The 21168-nt window shown below is 47.1% G+C and overlaps 1 protein-coding gene across 2 annotated transcripts; it reads right to left on the reverse strand.

Annotated features, from left to right (window-relative positions):
- Positions 1-8972: 8972 nt before the first annotated feature.
- Positions 8973-20806, reverse strand: CTSE (cathepsin E). Of its 2 annotated transcripts, XM_025421079.3 has the most exons (9): positions 20647-20803; positions 19887-20043; positions 19166-19283; positions 18072-18190; positions 16129-16328; positions 14051-14173; positions 13065-13206; positions 12865-12963; positions 8973-9755 (listed from the first exon to the last, which is right to left on the reverse strand). In XM_025421079.3, exons 1-9 carry the CDS (start codon positions 20712-20714, stop codon positions 9591-9593), a joined length of 1191 nt encoding a protein of 396 aa, XP_025276864.1. In that variant the 5' UTR covers positions 20715-20803; the 3' UTR covers positions 8973-9590. The 2 variants fall into 2 exon arrangements, with proteins under 2 accessions (XP_025276864.1, XP_025276865.1); XM_025421080.3 differs by lacking the exon at positions 13065-13206 and having other exon boundaries at positions 20647-20806.
- Positions 20807-21168: the final 362 nt, after the last annotated feature.

Consider the following 21168-nt stretch of genomic DNA (forward strand, 5'->3'; position numbering starts at 1 on the left):
TTCTGCTGGGGCTGTTAGAAGTCACCCAGTGAAGGGGACCTTTTGTTTGTCGAAGTATTAGATTCACATGGACAGTAGATTCGGTCCCCCCACCAGCCCAGCAGGAAGACATTCTGATCCTCACGCCTGTTCCCACCCTAATACTGTACATACACCATACGACACTGCCACCCCCTCACCGCACCCGTGCGTGCGCGCGCACATACACACACACACACACACGCACACACCCCAGTCTTATGAGATGGGAGGCAAGTCCTGACATCTCTCCCTGGGCTCTCAGATGAAGATGTGTGGCTCCACCTGAAGTACTTAAGAGACTACAGTAATTTTCAGTACTGTTAGCATGAGGCTCAGTTTGGTATCCCTTTGAGCTGCCTGGAACCATGCCCTGAGAAACTATGGTTGGCAGATAAAAGGGGAATAAAGTGAGTTTAGACAAGCCCAAAGAATGGGTTACCAGATCCCAAGGGCTCTCCTTAAGGCTTGTAGTACATTTGATGCAGCCCTCCATCCTTCCAAGATGGGCTTTTCCCTCCCTTTGTCTCAAGATCCTCACTGTCTGTCTCTGGCCTCGTTGCTTCTGTCTGTGTCTGTCTGGTCAGCTGGACTCTACTTACCCAAAGGCAGACCAGTCACCTCGAACCTCTAATGGGCCACACTCCATACCAGGTACAGGCATTGGTAAGGGGTTTTCAGTGGGACAAAAGCTCCAGCTGAAGCTCACGCCCTTGTTCCAATTTGCACCCATGCCTGGAGGGAGGGCACGATGACCTCCCTGAAGTGTGCATTGGGCAGGAGACACCTGGCTGGAAAAGTTCCAGAGACCGTTTACCCATGACATGCTATTCCAGAGAACATTCGCCCGTAATATTCTATCTTGCTTGCTTGGGAAAGGGTGCATCAGTCCACCCTTAGGATAACCCCTGGTTTATGACATCTGATTTGTTCCTTTTTTTTTTTTAAGATTTTATTTATTTTTGAGAGAGAGAGAGAGAGAGAGAGAGAGAGAGAAAATGAGGATAGACCTCTGTAGAACATTGGAGGCATGTTTGAGCCTCTTGCAGAGAACATGTAAAGTCACCAGCCACAGGGTCTGCCGCTGTGGGGGCTTTTGGGGAGGGGAAGTGACCTACCTTCGCCCAGCCCTCACAGTCTCTGAACACAGGACTGAAACTTATACTTTCAGGGGATGTTTGCAGAACTGTCCTTAACACCTTTGAAAGCCACCCTCAGGCGTTAGTTCCTGCTTCTTCTGTCCACATGGATCAAGGGTCCGCAACTTCCCTTCTCTTCCTCTGATACATTCCCCAGAGGAAGACCACGACCAGCCTCTTCCCTGCAGGGGTGGCCCTGACCCTGCATTCATTAAACTTCCTTCCTTCTTTCCCTCCCACCTGCATTCATCCAATAATCTGAGTATGTCCAGCCCTCTGGGGAACAGAGAGAGATACTTGCATTTAATCAGTGAGAATAGGACACGGTACAAATAATGATATAAGAAATGCAAGGCGTGGGGATTCAAAGGATTTGGAGGAGGAAAAGGCTTTGTGGGAAGGAGGGATCTGAATTGGAGCTTGAAGGATGGACAGGCTACGAGCATGTGCAGATTGTGATAAGTGGAGGAAGGAGCCCAGTTCACCATAAGAAGCGATCTGTGGATGGGGTGGGCTCTAGATGAGGGGCAGGAGGTGCCGACCCTCTGCTTGGCAGGAAGGAGAGTGCACAAAAGAGGCTCCGAGGCAGGGCTGACTGCGATTTCAATCTGTTTTTTCATGGCACCCAGTCTAACATCTCTTCACCACGATTTTAACAATTGTTGTAAAAGGGGTTATTCTGGGGGAAATGTGCTCCTTCTCTGGTGAACAGGGTAGAAGGATTCCTTAGAGCGAAAGCATGTGAGTGAGAAAATGGGGATGGTTTGGTTTGACCCAGAGTAGAATAGATGTGACAGGAGGTCAAACTGAGGCATGGCCCTAGAGAGCCCTCATGTCAGCTTGGATTCCATTTAGTGTGCAGTGGGAACCACTGGGAAGTTGGGAGCTTGGGAAAGGTGTGATTCGAGCTGGGTTTCAGAAATGTGTCTGGAAGGAGGAGCGACCAGAATCAGAGGCATCAGGATGATCCTGAAATACACCTGGTGAAAGGTAGTGACAAGGAACCAAGTCATGGGGCAGTTTTGTAACAGAAGCACCATGGCGGTTGTGAGGACTCGCCACTGACTGTTCAGTCAGCAGATGTTACAGAGGCCCTAGTGTGCGCCAGGCACTGAGCTGGGTGCTGTGTATTCACTGGACAGCAAGACACCCTTCCTTTGCTCACTCCTGGCAGTTAGACAGCTCTCAGTAAATCTTTTTTCTTTTTTTAAACAGATTGTATTATTACTTTATTTTATCTTATTTTTAATTTTTTAAAAAGATTTTATTTATTTATTCATGAGAAACACACAGAGAGAGGCAGAGACATAGGCAGAGGGAGAAGCAGGCTCCCTGGTGGGGACTCTGATGTGGGACTTGATCCTAGGACCCCAGGTTCACGCCCTGAGCCAAAGGCAGACGCTCAACACTGAGCCACCTAGGGGCCTTTATTTTTTTTATTTTTATTTTTTTAAAGAGAGGAAGCTTGTAAGTGCCTTAGTGGGGGAGGGGCAGAGGGAGAGGGAAGAAGAGAATCACAAGCAGGCTCCACACCCAGCACAGATGTGGGGCTCGATCCCACAGCCCTGAGATCATGACCTGAGCTGAAATCCAGAGTCTGACACTCAGCTGACTGGGCCACCCAGGCGCCCTGAGCTCTCAGTAATTCTTAATTAAAACTGAAGATGTGCTGGGGGAGTCGGAGGCAGATGGAGGGATGAGATTGTGTGACCAAGGGGAGGCTGACGCCCTCGCTGAGACAGGAAACAGTGAGATCGAAAGAGGATAAATGAGCTCTGTCTTGCCTAAACTGAGATTGAGGTGCCAGCAGGACATTTCCGTGGCACCGATGAAGGTTTTCCAGGTGAACTCGACCTTGTCTCGTTCATGCTTTCATCCCCAGACCACAGCAATCATGCCCAGCGCCTGCTCAGTGCTTGGCCCTGACCCCCATCACCCCACCTAGGCGCCACCCCTCATCTTACTTGCAGCCACAGCAATTCTGGGGATGGCTCCTGCGCTTTCCTGGTCTCAAATCCACAAGCGCTACCACCACGGTCAAGGAGCCTGCAAGGTGGTCGCCACTGGGGAAGAAGCAGACAGCAGGCCTGCATCTGGGCTGGTCGATTGGCAGAGGCCAATCCTGGGAATGCCAGGAGCACACATCAGAAGTGCGAGGAGTCGGTGCCTCCGGGCAAGGCTGCCCAACGGAGACGAGAGAAAGAAGAACCTGGCGAATAGTTCCCCGGGACTCACCTGCCACCCCACTGCCCATGGTGGGACCATTCTGAGCTGCGCCCCGTCCCCACGGCCTTGCTGGTGATGCAGGCTGTGTTCACTGCGATTCTGTAGCTGACTTGGAAAGTCACCTTCTTGTATTATTTCCCTCTCTCTCTCTCTCTCTCTTCCTCACTTCCCTTTTCCCTCACTTGCTTCTTTTGAATTGCATTTTGCAATAAAATGTTAAATATAAGCTCCTGACTCAGGAATTTTTTTTTAATCCCCACTTAGGGAACTTGGACCAGGATAGGGCTCTGTAAATATTCATTGGGTCCGTGAAGGTGTTGAGGAGCTAGAGCTCCAGGAGACGGTCCAGGGTGAGAAATGAAGATAGGAGAGGTCATCAGAAAAGGTCGGAGATTTGCAAACTGTCTGCTTGGAAAGGCCAACGTGGGGGTTGTCTCCATAGCTCAGACCTATGCAGAGGCATCTCATCTCCTAGGTGAAGGGGAGAGAGAGGAGAGAGGAGAGAGAGGAAGGCTGATGCGGAACTGGAAACAGGCTCACACTAAAGAAGCAAGAGAAAGAAAAAGATCTGGGCCAGAGGCCTGCTGAGGCAGAGACAACTAGTGAGTGTTCATCTAAGCCCCCCGACACCTCCAGGCCACCGCTCCAAGGCTTCTCCAGCCCTGCAGACAAGATGTGGCCGTAGATTACAGTTGAGCCAGTGGATCGAGTGGTGAACCAGAGTTCCTGTCCTCTGCAGGAGCTCAAGCGGGTAGATGTAGAGAAAATGTCCTGCGGGTACCCTAGCCTCTTCCAGATCTGGCCTGTGAATGTGGAGGATCTGCTACTCTCCCTGTCTGGGGGACGGAAAGAATGACTCTGAGGTCCCAGGGGCTGTGGGAACCACAAGACAGAAGGAATCCCCGTTCTTGAATTGTGCAACTCTTCACCTGGACACTTCAGGTAAGAAATAAGCTTTTATGAGGTCAAGACACTGTGATCCAGGGGTTACCCATTATAGTAGTTGGTGTTACGTTCCTCACCTGGCGAGGATTGAAAAAGCAAAAGGCAGATGTTGAAGCTGAGGAATAGAAGACTATGCTGGTCCTAAGGCCTGGACTTGTGTGTCTTTCACACTCTACAATTTTGTGGTCGGGGTGGGGGTGGGGTAAGTTCCCACAGGCCTCCTCTACCTTTCCTGTCCTCACAGGCACAACTTCTGGATGAGCTCCCCAGCCAAGAATGAGCCATTCTTCCGAGCTTCGCTAAGGGAAGGGATCAAGGCCTCACAGTCCCAAGACCTCTGACTCCCAGGGCAAGACAATCATCTGGTCGTCCGCCCACAGTGCGATACATGTGCCAGAGTTCATGAGCTCAGAGTAACGGAAGCAGCAGGAGGAGACGAACAACGGACCTTGCGCAGGGCAGAGGCAGCATAACCGTGGCGGTCTCAGTGCAGGGGACTCGGGAGCCCTCTCTCTGTGTGCCTGCCGTGCCCCTGACACCTGTCCTCCCTCTGGGACTCAATCAACATTCAGATTCCCAGGAGACAGAGTCTGATGGGTGTGCCTGTGGCCCGTGTGCTCCTCTGTAATGCCAGTGGTGATGACAGGACTGCCAGCCCTCCAGGCTCACACAGAACAGGAGAGGGATGAATCCTCAAAGGAGGTGATGCCCAGTGCAGAGCTAGCAGTTTCCCTGGAATCCTGTTTACAGGGTCTTATTTCCATAGAGGAGCAGACAGGAGGAAGCTGTTTGGAGCCTCTTGGGATCAGCAACCTTTGACTTGTCAGCAGCAAATGAGCTTTTATTTTATTTTATTTTATTTTATTTTATTTTATATTTTTATTCTTTAAAAAATATTTTATTTTTTTATTCATGAGAGAGAGAAACAGAGACATAGGCAGAGGGAGAAGTAGGCTTCTCACAGGGAGCCTGATGTGGGACTTGATCCCTGAATGGGGGTCCTGCCCTGAGCCAAAGTCAGACGTTCAACCACTGACCCACCCAGGTGTCTCTATGTGCTTCTATTTTATTTTATTTTTTTAAAGATTTTTATTTATTTATTCATGAGAGACACAGAGAGAGAAAGGCAGAGACACAGGCAGAGGGAGAAGCAGGCTCCATGCAGGGAGCCCGATGTGGGACTCGATCCCCAGACTCCTGGGATCACGCCCTGAGTCAAGGGCAGACACCCAACCACTGACCCACCCAGGTGTCTCTATGTGCTTCTATTTTAAAAGGCAAATATGACTGGGGGCACTGACTAGAATATACCTGCCATCTTTGCTTGCGACATCCTGAACTGACCTGGGCTTTGGGGCAAGGGTATATATTAGAAGCAGGGGATGAGAGGCCAGGAGATGTGGATTCTATTTTCACTACTACTTCTGACAAATCATTTCATTATTTTATGCTTTGATTTCCCCATGTAGAAAACAGGGTAATAAAACCTGCTCTAATTTATAGACTTTTTTTTTTTTTTTTTTTTTTTTTTTTGTGAGGAAGAGAATAAATAGAAGAAAGAGAAGAAAGACAAAATACCAAAAGCTCCTGAAAGGACTTAATTTTACTTTTATTTTTAAAGATTTTATTTATTTATTTGACAGAGAGAAAGAGAGAGAGAGAGAGAGTACAAGCAGGGAGAGTAGCAGGGGGAGAGGGAGAAGAGACAGAGATGCACAGAGGAGGACAGGGCAGAGACTGAAGTGTTGTCATCGTAACACACGGGATGCCAAGGACTGCAGCTACTACCTGAAGCTTGGAAGAGGTGTGGGAGAATCTCCCCTACAGGTTTCAGGGGAATAATGACCCTGTTGACACCTCGATCTTGGACCAGATGACTGTCCTGCCCTGGTAGTCAGAGGTCTTGGGACTGTGAAGCTGGATCCCTTCTGTAAGTTCTAGCTTCCGGAACTGTGAGACGATCAATATCTGTAGTTCTAAGCCATCCAGTTGGTGGTACTTGCTTACAGCAGCCCTAGGGAACAAAATAGGCATCCTTTAACAATTTCCAGGATGCAGGGAAGCTTGGCCAAAGCTCGTGGCCCATCGCTGAGAGGTTTGTGACCTGATATCAGACGTGGGACATGGGATGAGCACCTGAATTTCAGGGGTAACACCACTGATGGGAAGGTCACAAAGAACAAAGGTCAGTTTTGGAAAATGCAGTTAGTCATTAGGGCTCAGTAGGTGCAGAGCCAGCAGGGTTTGGTCCACATGGAATGAAAGTGTCACTTCTGCCTTGAGAGGCCAGTGTGCTCAGAGCAGAACTGGCTTTGGGCAGCTTGTGGACTGCTCTCACTTCCTGCAGGCATGGATTAAGCACCACCCTCATACCCCAGGCCCCCAGCTCTCAGGCTCCTGTACCCTCCGGGACCTGGCTGTGGGGTAGCCCACTGTGCGGAGACCGCCTGTAAGGGTACAGCCTGCAGGGATGCTATCCTCCAGTTGGTTCCCACGTGGCTCCTGGGTGCTTTGTTTTAGAGGAAAAGTCATAAAGCCTTTTTACTCTAGGCTTTTCTGTCCCGTGTGAACTTTGCCACTGCTGAGTGTGGGTTTAGTCCTTATGTGATGAGCACAGGCACGTCAACTAGTGAAGTGTTTACACGTATGCATTGTAGCTATTGGATCCTCACAATAAACCCATGCAATAGTTCTGTTTTTATGTCTATTTTACAGATGAAGAAACCGGAGTGCAGAGTTCCCACAACTGGTGTCAAGAATCAAGTCCAGACCTGTGGGAGTCTAGAGCCTGTGATGTTAACTGCTCTATTATATCGCTTTGATAGTTTATTTGGACCAGGCTGTTCTGAATTAACTCTGGAAGTAATAATTTAGTAAAAAAGAAAAAAAGAAAAAAACAAAACCAAAAAAGTGTGTGTGTGTATGTGTGTAGCTGTGATCTACTTTGACCTAATACTTAAAGGGGGAGAGGAGCTAACATTATGAGCTCAGTGCTTCCATTGAAGCAAATTCATCGATTCACCCCATACCTCTGTGAGGTGGGCATCTCAGAGACATGAAGTAACTAGCCAAGGTCACCAAGCTGATCGGGACAGGGCACAAATGTGAATTTGGATTATCTGACTGTAAGGCTGGTGTGTTTTCTGTGGCCTCTGTGCCAAAAGTGACAGCTGGGATCCATCCCATCTCTCTTGAGGGTCTTAGAGTAACTCACTCAGTGCCTGGCCCAAAATAAATATTTATGGGTTTGGGTTGAATTAAATCCAAATGAACCTAATGTTCATTATGAGAGTATTTGATCAACAATGGATGCATGCAGATGTTACAAGGCAAGAGTTGACTATACTGATATAGAATCTGTTAAATGAGCAGTTTAGAGACAAGAATTTGTAGTATGATTCCTTTAAAAAAAAAGATTTTAAATTTATTCATTTGAGAGAGAGAGAGAGCACCAGCAGGCGGAGGAGCAGAGGGAGAAGGAGAAGCAGACTCCCTATTCTGGGCTCTATCCCAGGACCCCAGAGTCATGACCCTTGCCAAAGGCAGATCTTAACTACTAAGCCACCCAGGCTCTATGATTCCTTTTTTTGTAGGAAAAAAATTCCTTCCTATGGCTATCTCCGTTTGTATATACAAAGGAAAAGTCTGCATAAGACTACCTCAAATTAATAATAACGCTTATCTTTGAGGGTAAGGATCATGGAGGACTTTCACCTATTTTATAAGAAGAAAAACCCTGAAGATACTTGCATTTTGCAAAAAGCAAGAACAAAAGGAAGAAAAAGAAAGGCATGTTGTTTCTGGTGTCAATAGACCTCCACCAGAATGAGGATCCAGGTTGGACCTGTATTCACCATGTCAGCTCCCATAGGAGAAAAGGGTTCATTCAGAGTCCCTTTGCCCCAATATCCTCTCCTTGCACTCTGAAATATTTTCATTTATGACAAACTTACGAGGACATAACTAGGAACCAGGACTCCTTGTAAATGGGCCCAGAACATCTTTTCGTACTGGGGTCAAGTCAAAACTTCATAAAAACTAATTTGAAGGGGCACCTGCTGGCTCAATGTGGGTTGCTTTGATACTGAAAAAACTGCAATAAGTTGAAACACACTCATTTTTCTGAAAGCCAGTAAATAAAGGGAAAAAGCCAAGTAAGTTTGCCTTTCCTATATGAGCCATATCTAATGGTAAGCAAATAGATGATGAAAGATTTCTTTTAAATAGAGGAATTCTAGCTAACAAACACAGGAGAAAAAATAGAATTAGAAAAATCTCTGTTTTGCAGCCCTGACGACAGCATGGATCTAAGCAACGATAGATAATCAGTGGTTGCTGAAACCTTTGGATAAAATGCAGAAGGAAATTGATTCTGGATGGATGAGCCTGACAGCTCTAGCACCCACTCGTCAGTCCTAACATTGTGAATAAAGAGGCCAGTATTATCTGCTTCCTGATGGGGCTACGATGGGATGTACCTAGCACCATTGATGAAATATTCTAGCCACAAAATCAGGCTCTAGAACCAACTGCCATTTTGTAGGAAAGATGGACTCACATTGCATGACCCCTCTGGATTTCAACTTGCAAAATTCAGAATGTGGTCAACTCTATGCATGGAAAGAGGCACAGAGACAGTTCAAATAAATGCAATTTGTAATCTTTATTTGCATCCTAATATAATCAAGTCACCTGTAAAAATGACCCAACATTTCCCAGACAATAGGGAACATTTGAATACTGATCGCATGTTTAAGAATATTGCAAGGATTTGTGGATAAATCTTTGATGTGATGATTTATGATGTGATGCTAAGAATTTGCTTTAGGATCTTGCAGATATATGGGGCTGGAGAGAGGATGGGTGGTGGTGTAGATAAAACAGGGCAGGCTACCTGCCAGGTGAGTTATGAAGGGTAGGTGGGGTGCAAGGGAATTAATAATCTCTGCCAATGTGCATGTTGGGAAATCTCCAAAAGAAAGTGTTAGCACAAAGCAATAAAAAGTATGGACATACAACTTAATTCTTCCATCACGATGGTGGTGAAGGAGGTGTGTATGAGGGTGGTGTGAGGTGTGTGTGAAGTGCGTGCAGTGTGTGTGTTCTCATGCTCTATTTGGACCTAATTCAGTTTGCAGCTCTAGAACAATTGTATCCTACCGAAAATAACGTTTTGGCAGCTGTGAAGAATGCCCCAACTAAGGGACACCGCTGGATTTCCAAGGAGTGTCGGGCAAGCAGGCACAGGCAGATGACCTCTGCTTAGGGGACTGCCAGGGCCAGCCCAACACGGTTATTCCCACGATCAAAGACTGAGTAAAACTTCCTGATGAAGACATCGCCCAGGATCCAGAGAGGCCCGGCTGGAGGCTGGATGTCAAGACCTTGAAAGCCACTGCTGCAGAACTCCATTCCATCCACATAGTCCTGGGGTGGGAAGGAAGGGGTAAGTGACATATGGGGCGAAAGGGAAGTAGTGCTACTTGGAGGCGGTACTGTGTGGTAGTGGTGGTGACTATACCAAATGGCGCTGGACGGTCACAATTTTGGCTGATTGGCTCTTCCTGCTTCATACACCTCTACTTGTTTACTCAGCAAAATATTTGCACAGTTTCACATACGTGGACCTGGGCTTCTAAGTTCTACAATTTTGAGAATTGTTCATCTGTTATACATGCCCCCCACCTCCCACTTTACAACTGGAAAAAGTGAAACCTTGTTGCATGACTGGAAGAGCAAAAGGTTTGGCTTTAGAAGATCTTAGCTTAAATTCTGGTTACTTTAGTTTCTAGCAAAGCTCAACTTAATTTTTTAAAAAAGATTTTATTTATTAATTCATGAGAGACACAGAGAAAGAGGCAGAGACACAGGCAGAGGGAGAAGCAGGCTTCTCACTGGGAGCCTGATGTGGGACTCGATCCCAGGACCCCGGGATCATGACCCGAGCCAAAGGCAAACACTCAACCGCTGAGGCACCCAGGTGTCCCTCAATTTAGTTTTTTAAGGGAGAGAAACTATACTGCTTTCTTGATGTTCTGGGGAAGGATCACTTTTTAGGTATAAGGCAAGTAGACATCCATTGTTCTGTGAGAAGAGTGTAACTTCCCCCAACCTTACTTTTTTAGTTTGGCAAAGACGTGGGGTCTACCAGGCAGGTGTGGTCTTTCCAACAACTATCTGAGATTTGAGGTTGCTGATGAGGGTCTGGGAAGTTTGCAGAGGGTTTAAAGCGCCCTCTTAAGAGTAAAGGGCTAACCATGCAATGCTGTCACAGCATCATTGGTAGACTGAGGTGTCTCTGATTGAAATCTGCTGGCAGAAAAGGATAAGGGTACCACGCTGGGCATAGGGAAGGAAGTGAGATGAGCAGGGACTCACATGGGTGCAGGTGGGAGAGTATGAGGATACCAGACTGCTGAAGGGTGTATAGGGCCATGAGCATGGCCCACTTAAAGTGCCTAGCTTGTCTCCAGTCTGGTGTTCCTAATGGCAGCTCCAGAATCCCTTTGTTGGAGATGCTTAGGGGGCTTGACAGGAAATATATTTTAAAGCTAAACATTCGTTTTCTTATTAGTGCAATTGCTAGATCGTAGGGTAGTTTTATTTTTAACTTTTTGAGGAACTTCCATATTGTTCTCCAGAGTGGCTGCACCATTTTGCATTCCCACCAGCAGACTAAGAGGGTTCCCCTTTCTCCACATCCTTGCCAACACCTGTTTCTTGCCTTGTTAATTTTAGCCATTCTGACAGGTGTGGGGTGGTAGCTCATAGTAGTTTTGATTTGCATTTCCCTGATGATCAATGATGTTGAACATCTTTTCATGTCTGCTGGCCATCTTTAAGTTGGATTATTTGTTTTTGAGGTGTTTAGTTTTATAAGTTCTTTATATATTTTGCATACAAATGCTTTATTCGATGTCATTTGCAAATATCTCCTCTCATTCTGTAGGTTGCCTTTTAGTTTTGTTGATTGTTTCCTTCATTGTGCAAAATATTTTTGTTTTGATGAGTTTCAAATAATTTAATAATAATAATTTAATAATTTAATAATAATTTAAGCAATAATTTGCTTTTGTTTCTCCTTGCCTCCAGGAGACATATCTAGAAAGAAGTTGCTATGACTGATGTCAAAGAGGTTACTGCCTGTGTTCTCTTCTAGAATTTTTATGCAATTGCACTCTAAGTATTTATCCAAAGAGTATAAAAGTACTACTTCAAAGGGATACATGCACTCCAATGTTTATAGCAACATTACCCACAATAGCCAAATTATGGAAACAGTCTACATGTCCATTGATTGATGAAAGGGTAAAGAAAATGTGGTGTATATATATACAATGGAATATTATTCAGTCTTAAAAATAATGAAATCTTGCCATTTGCAATAATGTGGATGAAGCTAGAGGGTATAAAGCTAAGAAAAATAAGTCAAAGAAAGAGAAATACTATATAATCTCACTCATATGTGGAATTTAAGAAACAAAATAAACAAGCAAAGTGAAAAAAGAGAGAAGGAGAGAGATTGAGAGAGAGAGAGAGGCAAACCAGGAAACAGACTCTTAAACTATAGAGACCAAACTAACAGTTACCAGAGGGGAGGTTGGGGGGGATGGGTGAAATAGGTGATGAGGATTAAGGGGGGCACTTGCTGTGATGAGCACTGGTTGTTGTTTGGAAGTGTTGAATCACTATATTCAATGCTTTTAGTACACCTGAAACTAATACTACACCGTACACTAACTAGAATTTAAACAAAAACTAAAAAAAAAAAAACATTTCTTTTCACCTGCATTGTCCACTGAAATTTGGTGGCTTGGGGAAGCGGTTAGCAGAGATCAAGATGTGGGGGGTAGATAAGTCCCTAAAGTCCTCTATACCTGGCACCTTCATTCTGACACAATCACCCTGGTGCTGTGGGTGACTCTCCAGTAAAGTTAGTATATTGAGTGCCACCAAAGAACTGCATGTGATATTGAAAATCTGGGCCAACTGCAGTGTGAAGCAATCATATTTTTCCCCCAGGAATTCCCTTCCCACTTCACCCTACAAATTTAGGAATCTACTGCAATAAAAGACACTTTGTTGTTCGAGAAGAAGGTTAATCTGATTGTTAAAAGATACAACCTCATTCCGTACCTCATCCCCCAAGCAACTCATGTCTTGAACCTCTTAACTTTCGAGTCTCAATATCCTCATCCATAAAATGGCATGATAATATCCATCTTACTAGGTGTTTGAAGGGATTAAACTTTGTCAGATGAAAAATCCTATGCGACAAGTTCAGAAAACTTTGCTAAATGGCTTGTCCCAGGTTGGCTGCTGCTTCATGGTGGAACAGAAACTGAGAGAGAACCAGCCCAGTGGTCTTTCTACCACAGGCAGCTTTGTCCTTTCTAGAGGGAATGCCACTTCAGTGCAGGAGAGGATGGGAGGAGGGCTGGGGTAAATGCAGCCTGAGTGCAGGCAACTGAAAAAAGGAAGTGGTAGGCTTGTGGGGAAGGCCCAGTGACTTGCAGAATAAGGAAACAGTTCTTACCAGTAGGGTATAGGCAGTTGGCTGGAGGGTGTAGGAGACTCCATTGATGATGAAGGTGACATCTGGCATGACGTTGAGGTTGGCACACTCCACCCCATACTAAAACCCAACACAGAGGACCCATTTAGAGGCCTCCCACCTCCCAGGAGAGGGCCTCGCTCCCCTGCTCCCACCTCCTCCCTCCCCCAGCAGGCACTGACTTCTCCATCCATGGGCTCTGCCCCAATGGCGTTCTGCAGTTGCTTGATTTCATCTGAGGGGCCTGTGATGAGAGAAGTCCCTGTGTCCACAATGGCCTGGCAGCCCTCAGAGCAGAACATCACTGTGCCTCCTACCTGGATTCTGAGGGCAAAGGAAATGTCATCAGCCGACCTCCCACCCCTACCCCATATGGCCCCCTTCCCCTCTGCCATGAAGCTTCCAGGTTCCCCGGCTGCTCTCAACCTTTGTTGGGTTCTCAGATATACATTAACGATTTTCATTTTGACTATCTCACACATGAGTATTTCTCAGTTTTTCTGTGACTGAGATCCATAGCAGGAAATACATTTACTTTTGGACCCAGCACACACACACACACACACACACACAGGCGTGTATGCATGCATGTATGTATGTCAAGGCCCAGTCAATGTCACCTCCTTCGTGAAACCCTTGCTTGAGGAGCTCTTCAGATAGAAGCTGTCCTGCCCTGACTGCCAGGCCACTTTGGTGGCACATCTCATGGAGCACTGACCGCTCTCTACAATGATAGTGGGGTGTGTGTGTGTGTGTGTGTGTGTGTGAGATCTTCTGGACATGCTTCATGGAGATGAAATCTGAGTTCAGTTCACTCTTATACACTCATGTCACCCACCCCTTACCCTATATGTTAATTAATGTTAAATGAGCCCCAAGTAATTGGCTGAGGGTTTGTATTTATTGTCTGTTGACTTGGGGGCACATCACATGTACAGGGAAGGAAGCTGAGACTTGGTACCTCCTGCCTGTTGCCCTGGCGACTGCGGCCCCTTCCTGCACCTTTGCTCAGCACCACCACGCTTTCAGCCTCACACGGCAGCAAGCCCTCAGGACCCTCTCCCAGGGACCAGCACTTAGATGCAGGTCAATTCAGTGAACCCAGTGTGAGTTGTGCCTGTCTTGAGTTCTTCCTTCATACCATAAGTACTTTGTGGAAAATACTCACGCATCCAGTGCAATCTGCCAGTAGCCTTGCTTGGTGACGGGGACCCAGTTCAGGTTCCCAGAGAAGTGTGAGTGGTCATAGCCTCCGAAAATCAGTTCGCTTCCCGTACCACCTTCTGGGTCACTACACGGAAGGAAGGGCAGATGGTCAGGGAGGGGCCCCTGGGATACCTTGGGGACAAGCCGGCTTATACCATGTATAGGCAGAAATAGTAGCCTGGGCTTTGAGACTAGGGTTCTGACTACTGCAATTTGCTTAGTCTAGGCCTTTTTGGGCAAAAGGAAAGAAGTGTAGAAATAGCTCTGCTTAACAATTTGTGGATGTCTTTTTGCTTCTTAGTTCTTGGTCAAAGGGCTAGGGGGAAGGCAAAAAGGGACAACTGCTCTGGTCATGCAGAGCTCATGCAGAGCCAAAGCTAGGACCATCTGGGGCATGCACACACCCTATGACTTGACGCATCCCCCCCCCCCAAAGCCTTTTCCCCCCAAGTATCTTTCCTACTACTGTTTTGGCAGTGCTAGAGTTTCCATGCTATTCACTCCATTGTGTTAAGGTAAGGAAGCTAATGGGAATGCAACCTGACTTACTAGAGCTTGACAATTAATTTCCAATGGTGTGGATTTCTCAGAGTATGTTCTGGCACCTAACAGGATTCTGGGGAAATAGGACATGAAACTGATTCATTTTTAGGAGGAAAAGGATCAGAGAAAGTCAGGGTGCTCTGAGGCACGGTGGTAATGGGGAACAGAACCGGGTGGGCATCAGAACAGAATCTGTGGGCATCTTAGAAAAGTGGTTTTGAGGAGGTAGGGGAAGAACTATCATTTGTTGATGGCCTTTGTGCAGGACACTGGGTGAGGAATTTTACCTGCGTCATCCTATTTACTTCTTACATCAACCTTGTGCCCATTTTAGGACCCTGAGACTCGAGGCTTCCACCCAGGTCAGTCAGACTGCAAAGCCTTTGCTCTTTCCCATCCTCACCCTTGTCTTTCTGGGCTGGAAGGTGGCAGCTCAGGGGTCTGGACAACCTGCCGTCGTACTCACACCCGCACCATGCACTTGAATATAGGAAATTCAAACCTCTCCTCATGAGAGTGGAGCACAGGGGATATGGGCTTCCACGAACACAGTGGGCTCAGGCCAAAGCACACTGGTGGGGACGTCAGAGAGGTAGGAAATCCCCTCCCTAAGTGGGGATGAAGGTGAGATGATGCTCTCAGGATCCCAGGCAACAGGGAAAAAGCCTCATGAACTTTTTCAACTACAACAGGCAATTTTTTTTTAAAAATTGCATAAATTAACCATTTTTAAATGTCCAGTTTGGTAGTGTTAAGGATATTCATTCTGTGGTGAGCCAGTCTCCAGAACCTTTTCATCCTGTGAACCCAAAACTCTATCTATACTCATGAAACAGCAGCTTCCTAGTCCCCTTCCCCCTATACTTGGCAACTGTGGTTCTACCTTCTGTCTCTCTGAATCGGACTGGCCCAGGTACCTGCAGGTAGGTGAAATCCTGCGGTATTTGTCCTTCTATGACTGACTGTGTTTCACTTAACATAATGTCCTCAAGGCTCATCCGCTTGTAGCACATGTCAGAATTTCCTTCCTTTTTGAGGCTGAATAATATTCTATTTTATGTAAATACTACATCTTATTATTCCCTTAACATTCCATTATTTTATCGTCTGCTTACTTTGGAATCTTTTCCTGCCTCCTCCCATGGGAATCCAGCTTCCTGAAGGGAGGGATTGGGATTATCTTCCTTGTTTCACTGTGCTCCCTTGCCCGGCAGGCACATAATAGGAGATTAATAAATATTTATTCACTGTGTTAATGAATATCCAATCCCAGAGAATCCTCCTATGAGTTCAGGGTGGTGCAGTTTACAAAGTGAGGCAAACTTCATTTCCTCAATATCCAGAGAAGGTAAGCTCAAGGTCACATAGCTGGTAATAGGTCAAGCAAGAGATCCAAGCAAGGTGTTGGACTATCCAGTCTAGTGCCCTTTCAGCGGCACCACGCTGCCTCCCTGTAGCAGTGACTGACCTTCACCTTGGTGGGCTGGATGGGCCTACCTGCTCATGTACACAGAAAACATGGGTATGTCCACCAGGTTCTGTGCCATCATGTTGTCGAACACCGGGGTCACCCCTCCCACAGCCAAGGAGGGGTATCCCAGGCCTAGAATTCCATCAAACTCTGCGTTCACAAAGGTCTGGCCAGGCTCCGTGACACTCTCTCCAAACTGCTGGCCGACCACAACCAGTCCCTCCACCTGACGGGAGAAAGCCCGAAAGAAAACTGCACAGGATATCTTTGGCAAAGAGTCTCAGATTCCAGGATTCTCCCCCTGGTCTGAAGCGAATTCATCCCCCACCCAACTTTCCTTGATTACATGAGCACACTGATTTCATCACATCCCCACACCCTTAATTTTTGTTTATGGAAACTTTAAAAAAATTGAAGTGTAATACAGAAATCCTAAGTGTACAGTTGGGTGAGTTTTCCCAAACTCACCCTCGTCAGCGATCTCCCAAACTGGAAGCCCCCTCATGCCCCCTGCTAATCATTGTACCTTTCCTCAAGAGCAACTCATCTTCTGACTTCTAACATATACTGCCTTTGCCTTTTCTTGAACTTTGTATAAATGGAATCATACAGGATGAATTCCTTGTATCTGGCTTATGTCACTCAACATGACGTAGTACACTCTTGTAGTTTTGTTCATTGTCATTTCCCATGGTATGAATGTGCTGTCCTTCATTCTACTGTTGATGGATATTTGGGTTGTTTCCTGTATGGACTATCATGAACAGTGCTGATACCTGCTGATTGTGCATTGCTTTTGGTGAACATGCACACATATTTATGTTGTACATATGTCAAGGAGTAAAACATCTATAATGTACTGAAGTTTGATAATGCACGAGGTTGGAGTAAAGAGTTTTCATTTTTTTAACTATATGGCTATCCAAACGACCTAGCATCATTTGATAAGTACATTCTCATATCCTCCACTGCAGTTTCATGGTCGACAGAATTTAGAGGAGTTTCTGATTATCCATTTTGTTCCATTTGTCTATTTGCTTATCTTGTGTCAATACCACACTGTCTCCATTATGATAGCTTTGTAATAGATCTTTATAGTGTTTTTCTTCACCTCGATTTTCTTGGTGTATTACATATCCCTATACATTTTAGAATTAGCTTATCAATTTCTAATAAAAATTGCTGTTGTTTTGATTGAGTTGACATTAAATCTATAGATCAATTTGAGAAAACTTTGATGTGTCTGTAATACTGAGTCATGAAATACTGAGTCGTTTCAATTTATGTAGATCTTCCTTAATTTTACTCAGTAGTGTCTTGCAGTTTTTAGAGTGGAGATCTTGCCCATTTTTTATTAAATTTACCTGTAGGTGTTTGATGACATTATAAATAATGGCATTAAAAATCTATTTTCCATTTGTTTTTCTGGATATTTAAATTACAAATTATTTTGTTTGTTAATCTGGTATTCAGCAACTTTGCTAAATAATTACTAATCTCAATGATCTGTGGTCATTTTTGGATTTTTTTGCCTACAGAATCTTGTTTTATGTAAATAATGACAATATAGTTTCTTCCTTTATAATCGTAATGCCCTTAGTTTCTTTTTTCTTGCCTCATTGCACTGAGAGTGAGCATCTTTGATTCATTTTTGTTTGTTTGTTTTTTGCCTTAATCCATTCTTGAAAGCTTACCACCAGGCTTTCAGTCCTGTGCACTGTTTCTCTGTGGAATTCCTCCTTGCTGCCTGTCTAGAACCCAGCACACTGAGCAGACTGGCCCACTGCCATTATCTCAAGCAGGGAGTGCTACTCCCGCCTGACCAGGCTTCCCCCTTTCCCTGGAAGCCAGCTCCTTGTTTCTACCTCTTCCTGAGGTAGATCTGAAAGTATTCCCCTAACAACTCTGAAAAATATTCTGTATCCCAAGTTTCTGGCCTAAAGAGAAGAGAAGAAGAAACTGTACTCACATTGACTTGGTCAGCTCCAATGATTCCAGACAAGCTTCCAGTCCCATACTGAATGGAGAACTGATTCCCCAGTGCACTGTATGTGTTGGACTGGGAAGGGTAGAACTTGGCATGTGTCTCTGGAAAAGCAAGGAAGCTGCTGTTGCCTGGGCCACCAGCTCGCTGCCTTTGTCTCTGCCCTGATACCCTGGAGATGTGGAATCTCTTCTCTCAACTCCCAAGATTGAGTGGGAGCCTCTAGAAAGATTCACCATCACCCACCTTAGTGAGTTACTACATTCTTCTCTAGCCACATGTGGCAGCCCAACTGGGGACCCACTAGTTGTCCCTGGGCAAACATGACTGTCCCCAGGGACTTCATGAGGCACCCTAAGACAAGCATCATGTATTGAGTGCCATCAGAAGTCTCTGCCAACTAATGTGGGTCAGAACCTGGTATTCAAAAAAATCCAGGGATAAACAGATGCCATTTCAGGCAAGGACTCTCAGTTCCTTGCCTAACCTGTAGACACTTAAGCTTGGGGTTTTCTGAGACACTGTATCTCTAGAACATATCCAGCATAGACTGACATCTTTCCTTAGCTCTTCCGTTTCCAACGTTAACAAAGATGCCTGAGTTACCTCTGGCCAAACGGACCCACCCTTACATTGTACCCCGCCAGCCCCACCTATGATATCCGGGGATAGGCCACCAAGCCCTCCTGAAGCACACAAATAGTCAGCACACTAGAATCCAACCCACCAACCTGCCCAGGAACAGCCAGGGTTCATGGCACTTGCATTCTTTTGGGTGTTCCAAAGGGACTGAGTCATCGTGTATTCAGAGATTTGTATTGAATTTGGATTTTCGGTGGCTGAGTTTTCTCCTATTGATTCTGGTCAGTATGAAGGTTGCTAGCTTGGATAGCAGTCCAGTTTTAGCTCTCTCCCTGGCCCAGCCCTGTTTCTACTGTAGGCAGTCCCAGGGCAGACTCAGAGGTGGAGAGGGGAAGCCAGTGTGGCATGCATGACCAGTTTCTGGAAACCAAGCCCCTCTCCCCCAGAGTGCCAGGCCCTAGTTGCCATTCCCCGCTGAGTATCCTAGCCCTACTTACTGCAGGCTGGGCTGGTGCAGTACACGGAGGGGACCCAGAGGTTGGAGGAGCCAGTGTCAAAGATGACAGTGAAGTTCTGTGGTGGAGAGCCAATGGAGATGGTGCCAAAGTACTCCATCTATAGGGGAGGGAGGAAAGGAAGCAGAGTGTAAGTGGTGGGAAAGGGGAAGGCGCCCATATGGTGGCGGGGGGTGGGGGTGCCCTCTGGAGAGCTCTCTGGGACCGGAGCCTGGGCTAGCACAGACTGGGGCTTACAGAAGCTGAGGAGGGGGAAACACAAGGCAGTAGGAGCAGAGAAAGGGCTGCAAGGGAGGAAATCCAATCAAGCCTCTCACACCCTGCTACTTCTTTGGCTTTCATTTGCATTATTCCTCGTAATGGTTTTGTGAGCAAGGTAGGAAGGCATAATGCCTTTGTTCTACAATCAGGGAAGGGAAGCTGGTGATGGTTAAGCCTTCTTCCAAGGACAGCAGCAGGGCCCTTCTGTTTGGGATGCTTGCCTCGCTCATCCTTTTCTTTTGCAGAGAGCTCTACACATTTGGGCCCACTGGGGCTTGCTCGACCAAATCCCCAGGGACCCAGGGGATCAGTCCCTGTGGGTTATCCTAGAGGAGAAATCCACACTGGCCTTCAGCGTTGCTGACCGTCACTGGCCAGGCTCAGAGGCCAAACCATCCTCCCCCTCCCCCAGTTCCCCAGCCCCTGCTCCAGAATGCCTCACGTCCAAGTAGTTGATGAGGGGCTCGTTGGTATCCTGGTTCATCGTGCAGGACTCAGTGAACTGGATCATATCCAAATTCTGGGATTTCCAGAACTCCGAGAGCTGGCCCCGTGCCCGCAGCTTCTTCCGGAGGGACTGATGCCTCCTGAGAGGCACCCTGAGGACAAAGCCCGTGTGAGAAAGAGATGCAGTTCTGTCTCGCTCAGACCCTGCCCTCTCCCAGCAGTCAACCGGGAACCACACAGGAGAAGATCTGCAAGGCAGGAGAGTTGCCAGAATCTGCCAGAGTTTGGCCAGAATTAGTGCCCTCTGTGCCCCTGCCTGTCTGCCTTGTCTCTGCTCCTGAAGAGTCTTAGAATCTTAAGCCTTGCAGTGGCCTCCGTTCAGAGCCGAGCTCTTTGGGATCTCCTAGGAAAATGGTCTGAAGTTGTTCATGAACCTCTTGGGGGGCTGACGGAAGGGGGCAGCCACGGGCAGTCCCCTGGGCAGGTACTTGGGCCTTTGAGCTCCCAACCAAAGCGGCAGGTTCCTGCTCTTTACTAATGTGAGGAGCTCCCTGGGCCTTGGGTGGGAAATCCCGGCAGAAGCAGAGGCAGAGGGTGGCTTGCTGTGGGCTGAGGGTCAAGACCAACACAGGCTGGCCACCTTCCCCAGTCCTCAGTTCCTTCTCTGCATTTCCCCACCAGCGTCCCTGTCCCAGGGCGGCCCTAGGCTGGAGGGAGCTGCCCCTCTGGACACAGGGCTGGGGATGTGGCCTCACCTGTGGAGCCGGGGTTGAGCCAGTCCCAAGTCCAGGAGCACCAGCAGCAGAAGAACGAACGTTTTCATCGTGGGCCCAACCAGCAGCTGCTTCCTTACCCCCTCTCGCCTCTCCTCTCCCGCGGGCTGGTGGGGACGAAACTCCCTAACTCAGATCTGCTCTGCCCAGCCCAGTCTGAGGACCCAATGATAAGGCCTCTTGCGTCAATAGCCAGGCCCAGAACAAACACGGTGTGCATGACAGGGCGTTTCCCTTCCCCCCGGCAGCCCCCCTCTTTCCCTCATGCAGGGGCAGGGGTGGGGGCCTCGGGGATCTGGCGTGGGACTTGGGGTCTGTGCACCCTTTAAGAGTAAGATGGTTGTGTGGGCTCAGCTTCTCCCAGAGTTTTTGGTGCCCTACCCCGACCCCTGGGAGCCCTGTAAACTACTTGAAAGAGCTGCGCGCCCCTGGACCCTGGGGCCCATCCACTCACGTGTTACCACGAGTAGTCTGGCTAGGGACTCCCGGGGGTGGAAGCCCAGT

The sequence above is a fragment of the Canis lupus genome, chromosome 38 (assembly GCF_003254725.2).
Source record: "Canis lupus dingo isolate Sandy chromosome 38, ASM325472v2, whole genome shotgun sequence".
Lineage (NCBI taxonomy): Eukaryota > Metazoa > Chordata > Mammalia > Carnivora > Canidae > Canis > Canis lupus.

What these genes read in the sequence shown, in the direction of transcription:
- CTSE (XM_025421079.3), bottom strand. Translation starts at nt 20,714, where the DNA reads ATGAAAACGTTCGTTCTTCTGCTGCTGGTGCTCCTGGACTTGGGACTG. An exon ending in TTGGAGCTGACCAAGTCAAT is followed by an intron (nt 16,329 to 18,071) that starts GTGAGTACAGTT and finishes TTCTCCCGTCAG; the next exon opens with GTGGAGGGACTGGTTGTGGT. An exon ending in TTTTCTGTGTACATGAGCAG is followed by an intron (nt 14,174 to 16,128) that starts GTAGGCCCATCC and finishes CCTTCCGTGTAG; the next exon opens with TGACCCAGAAGGTGGTACGG.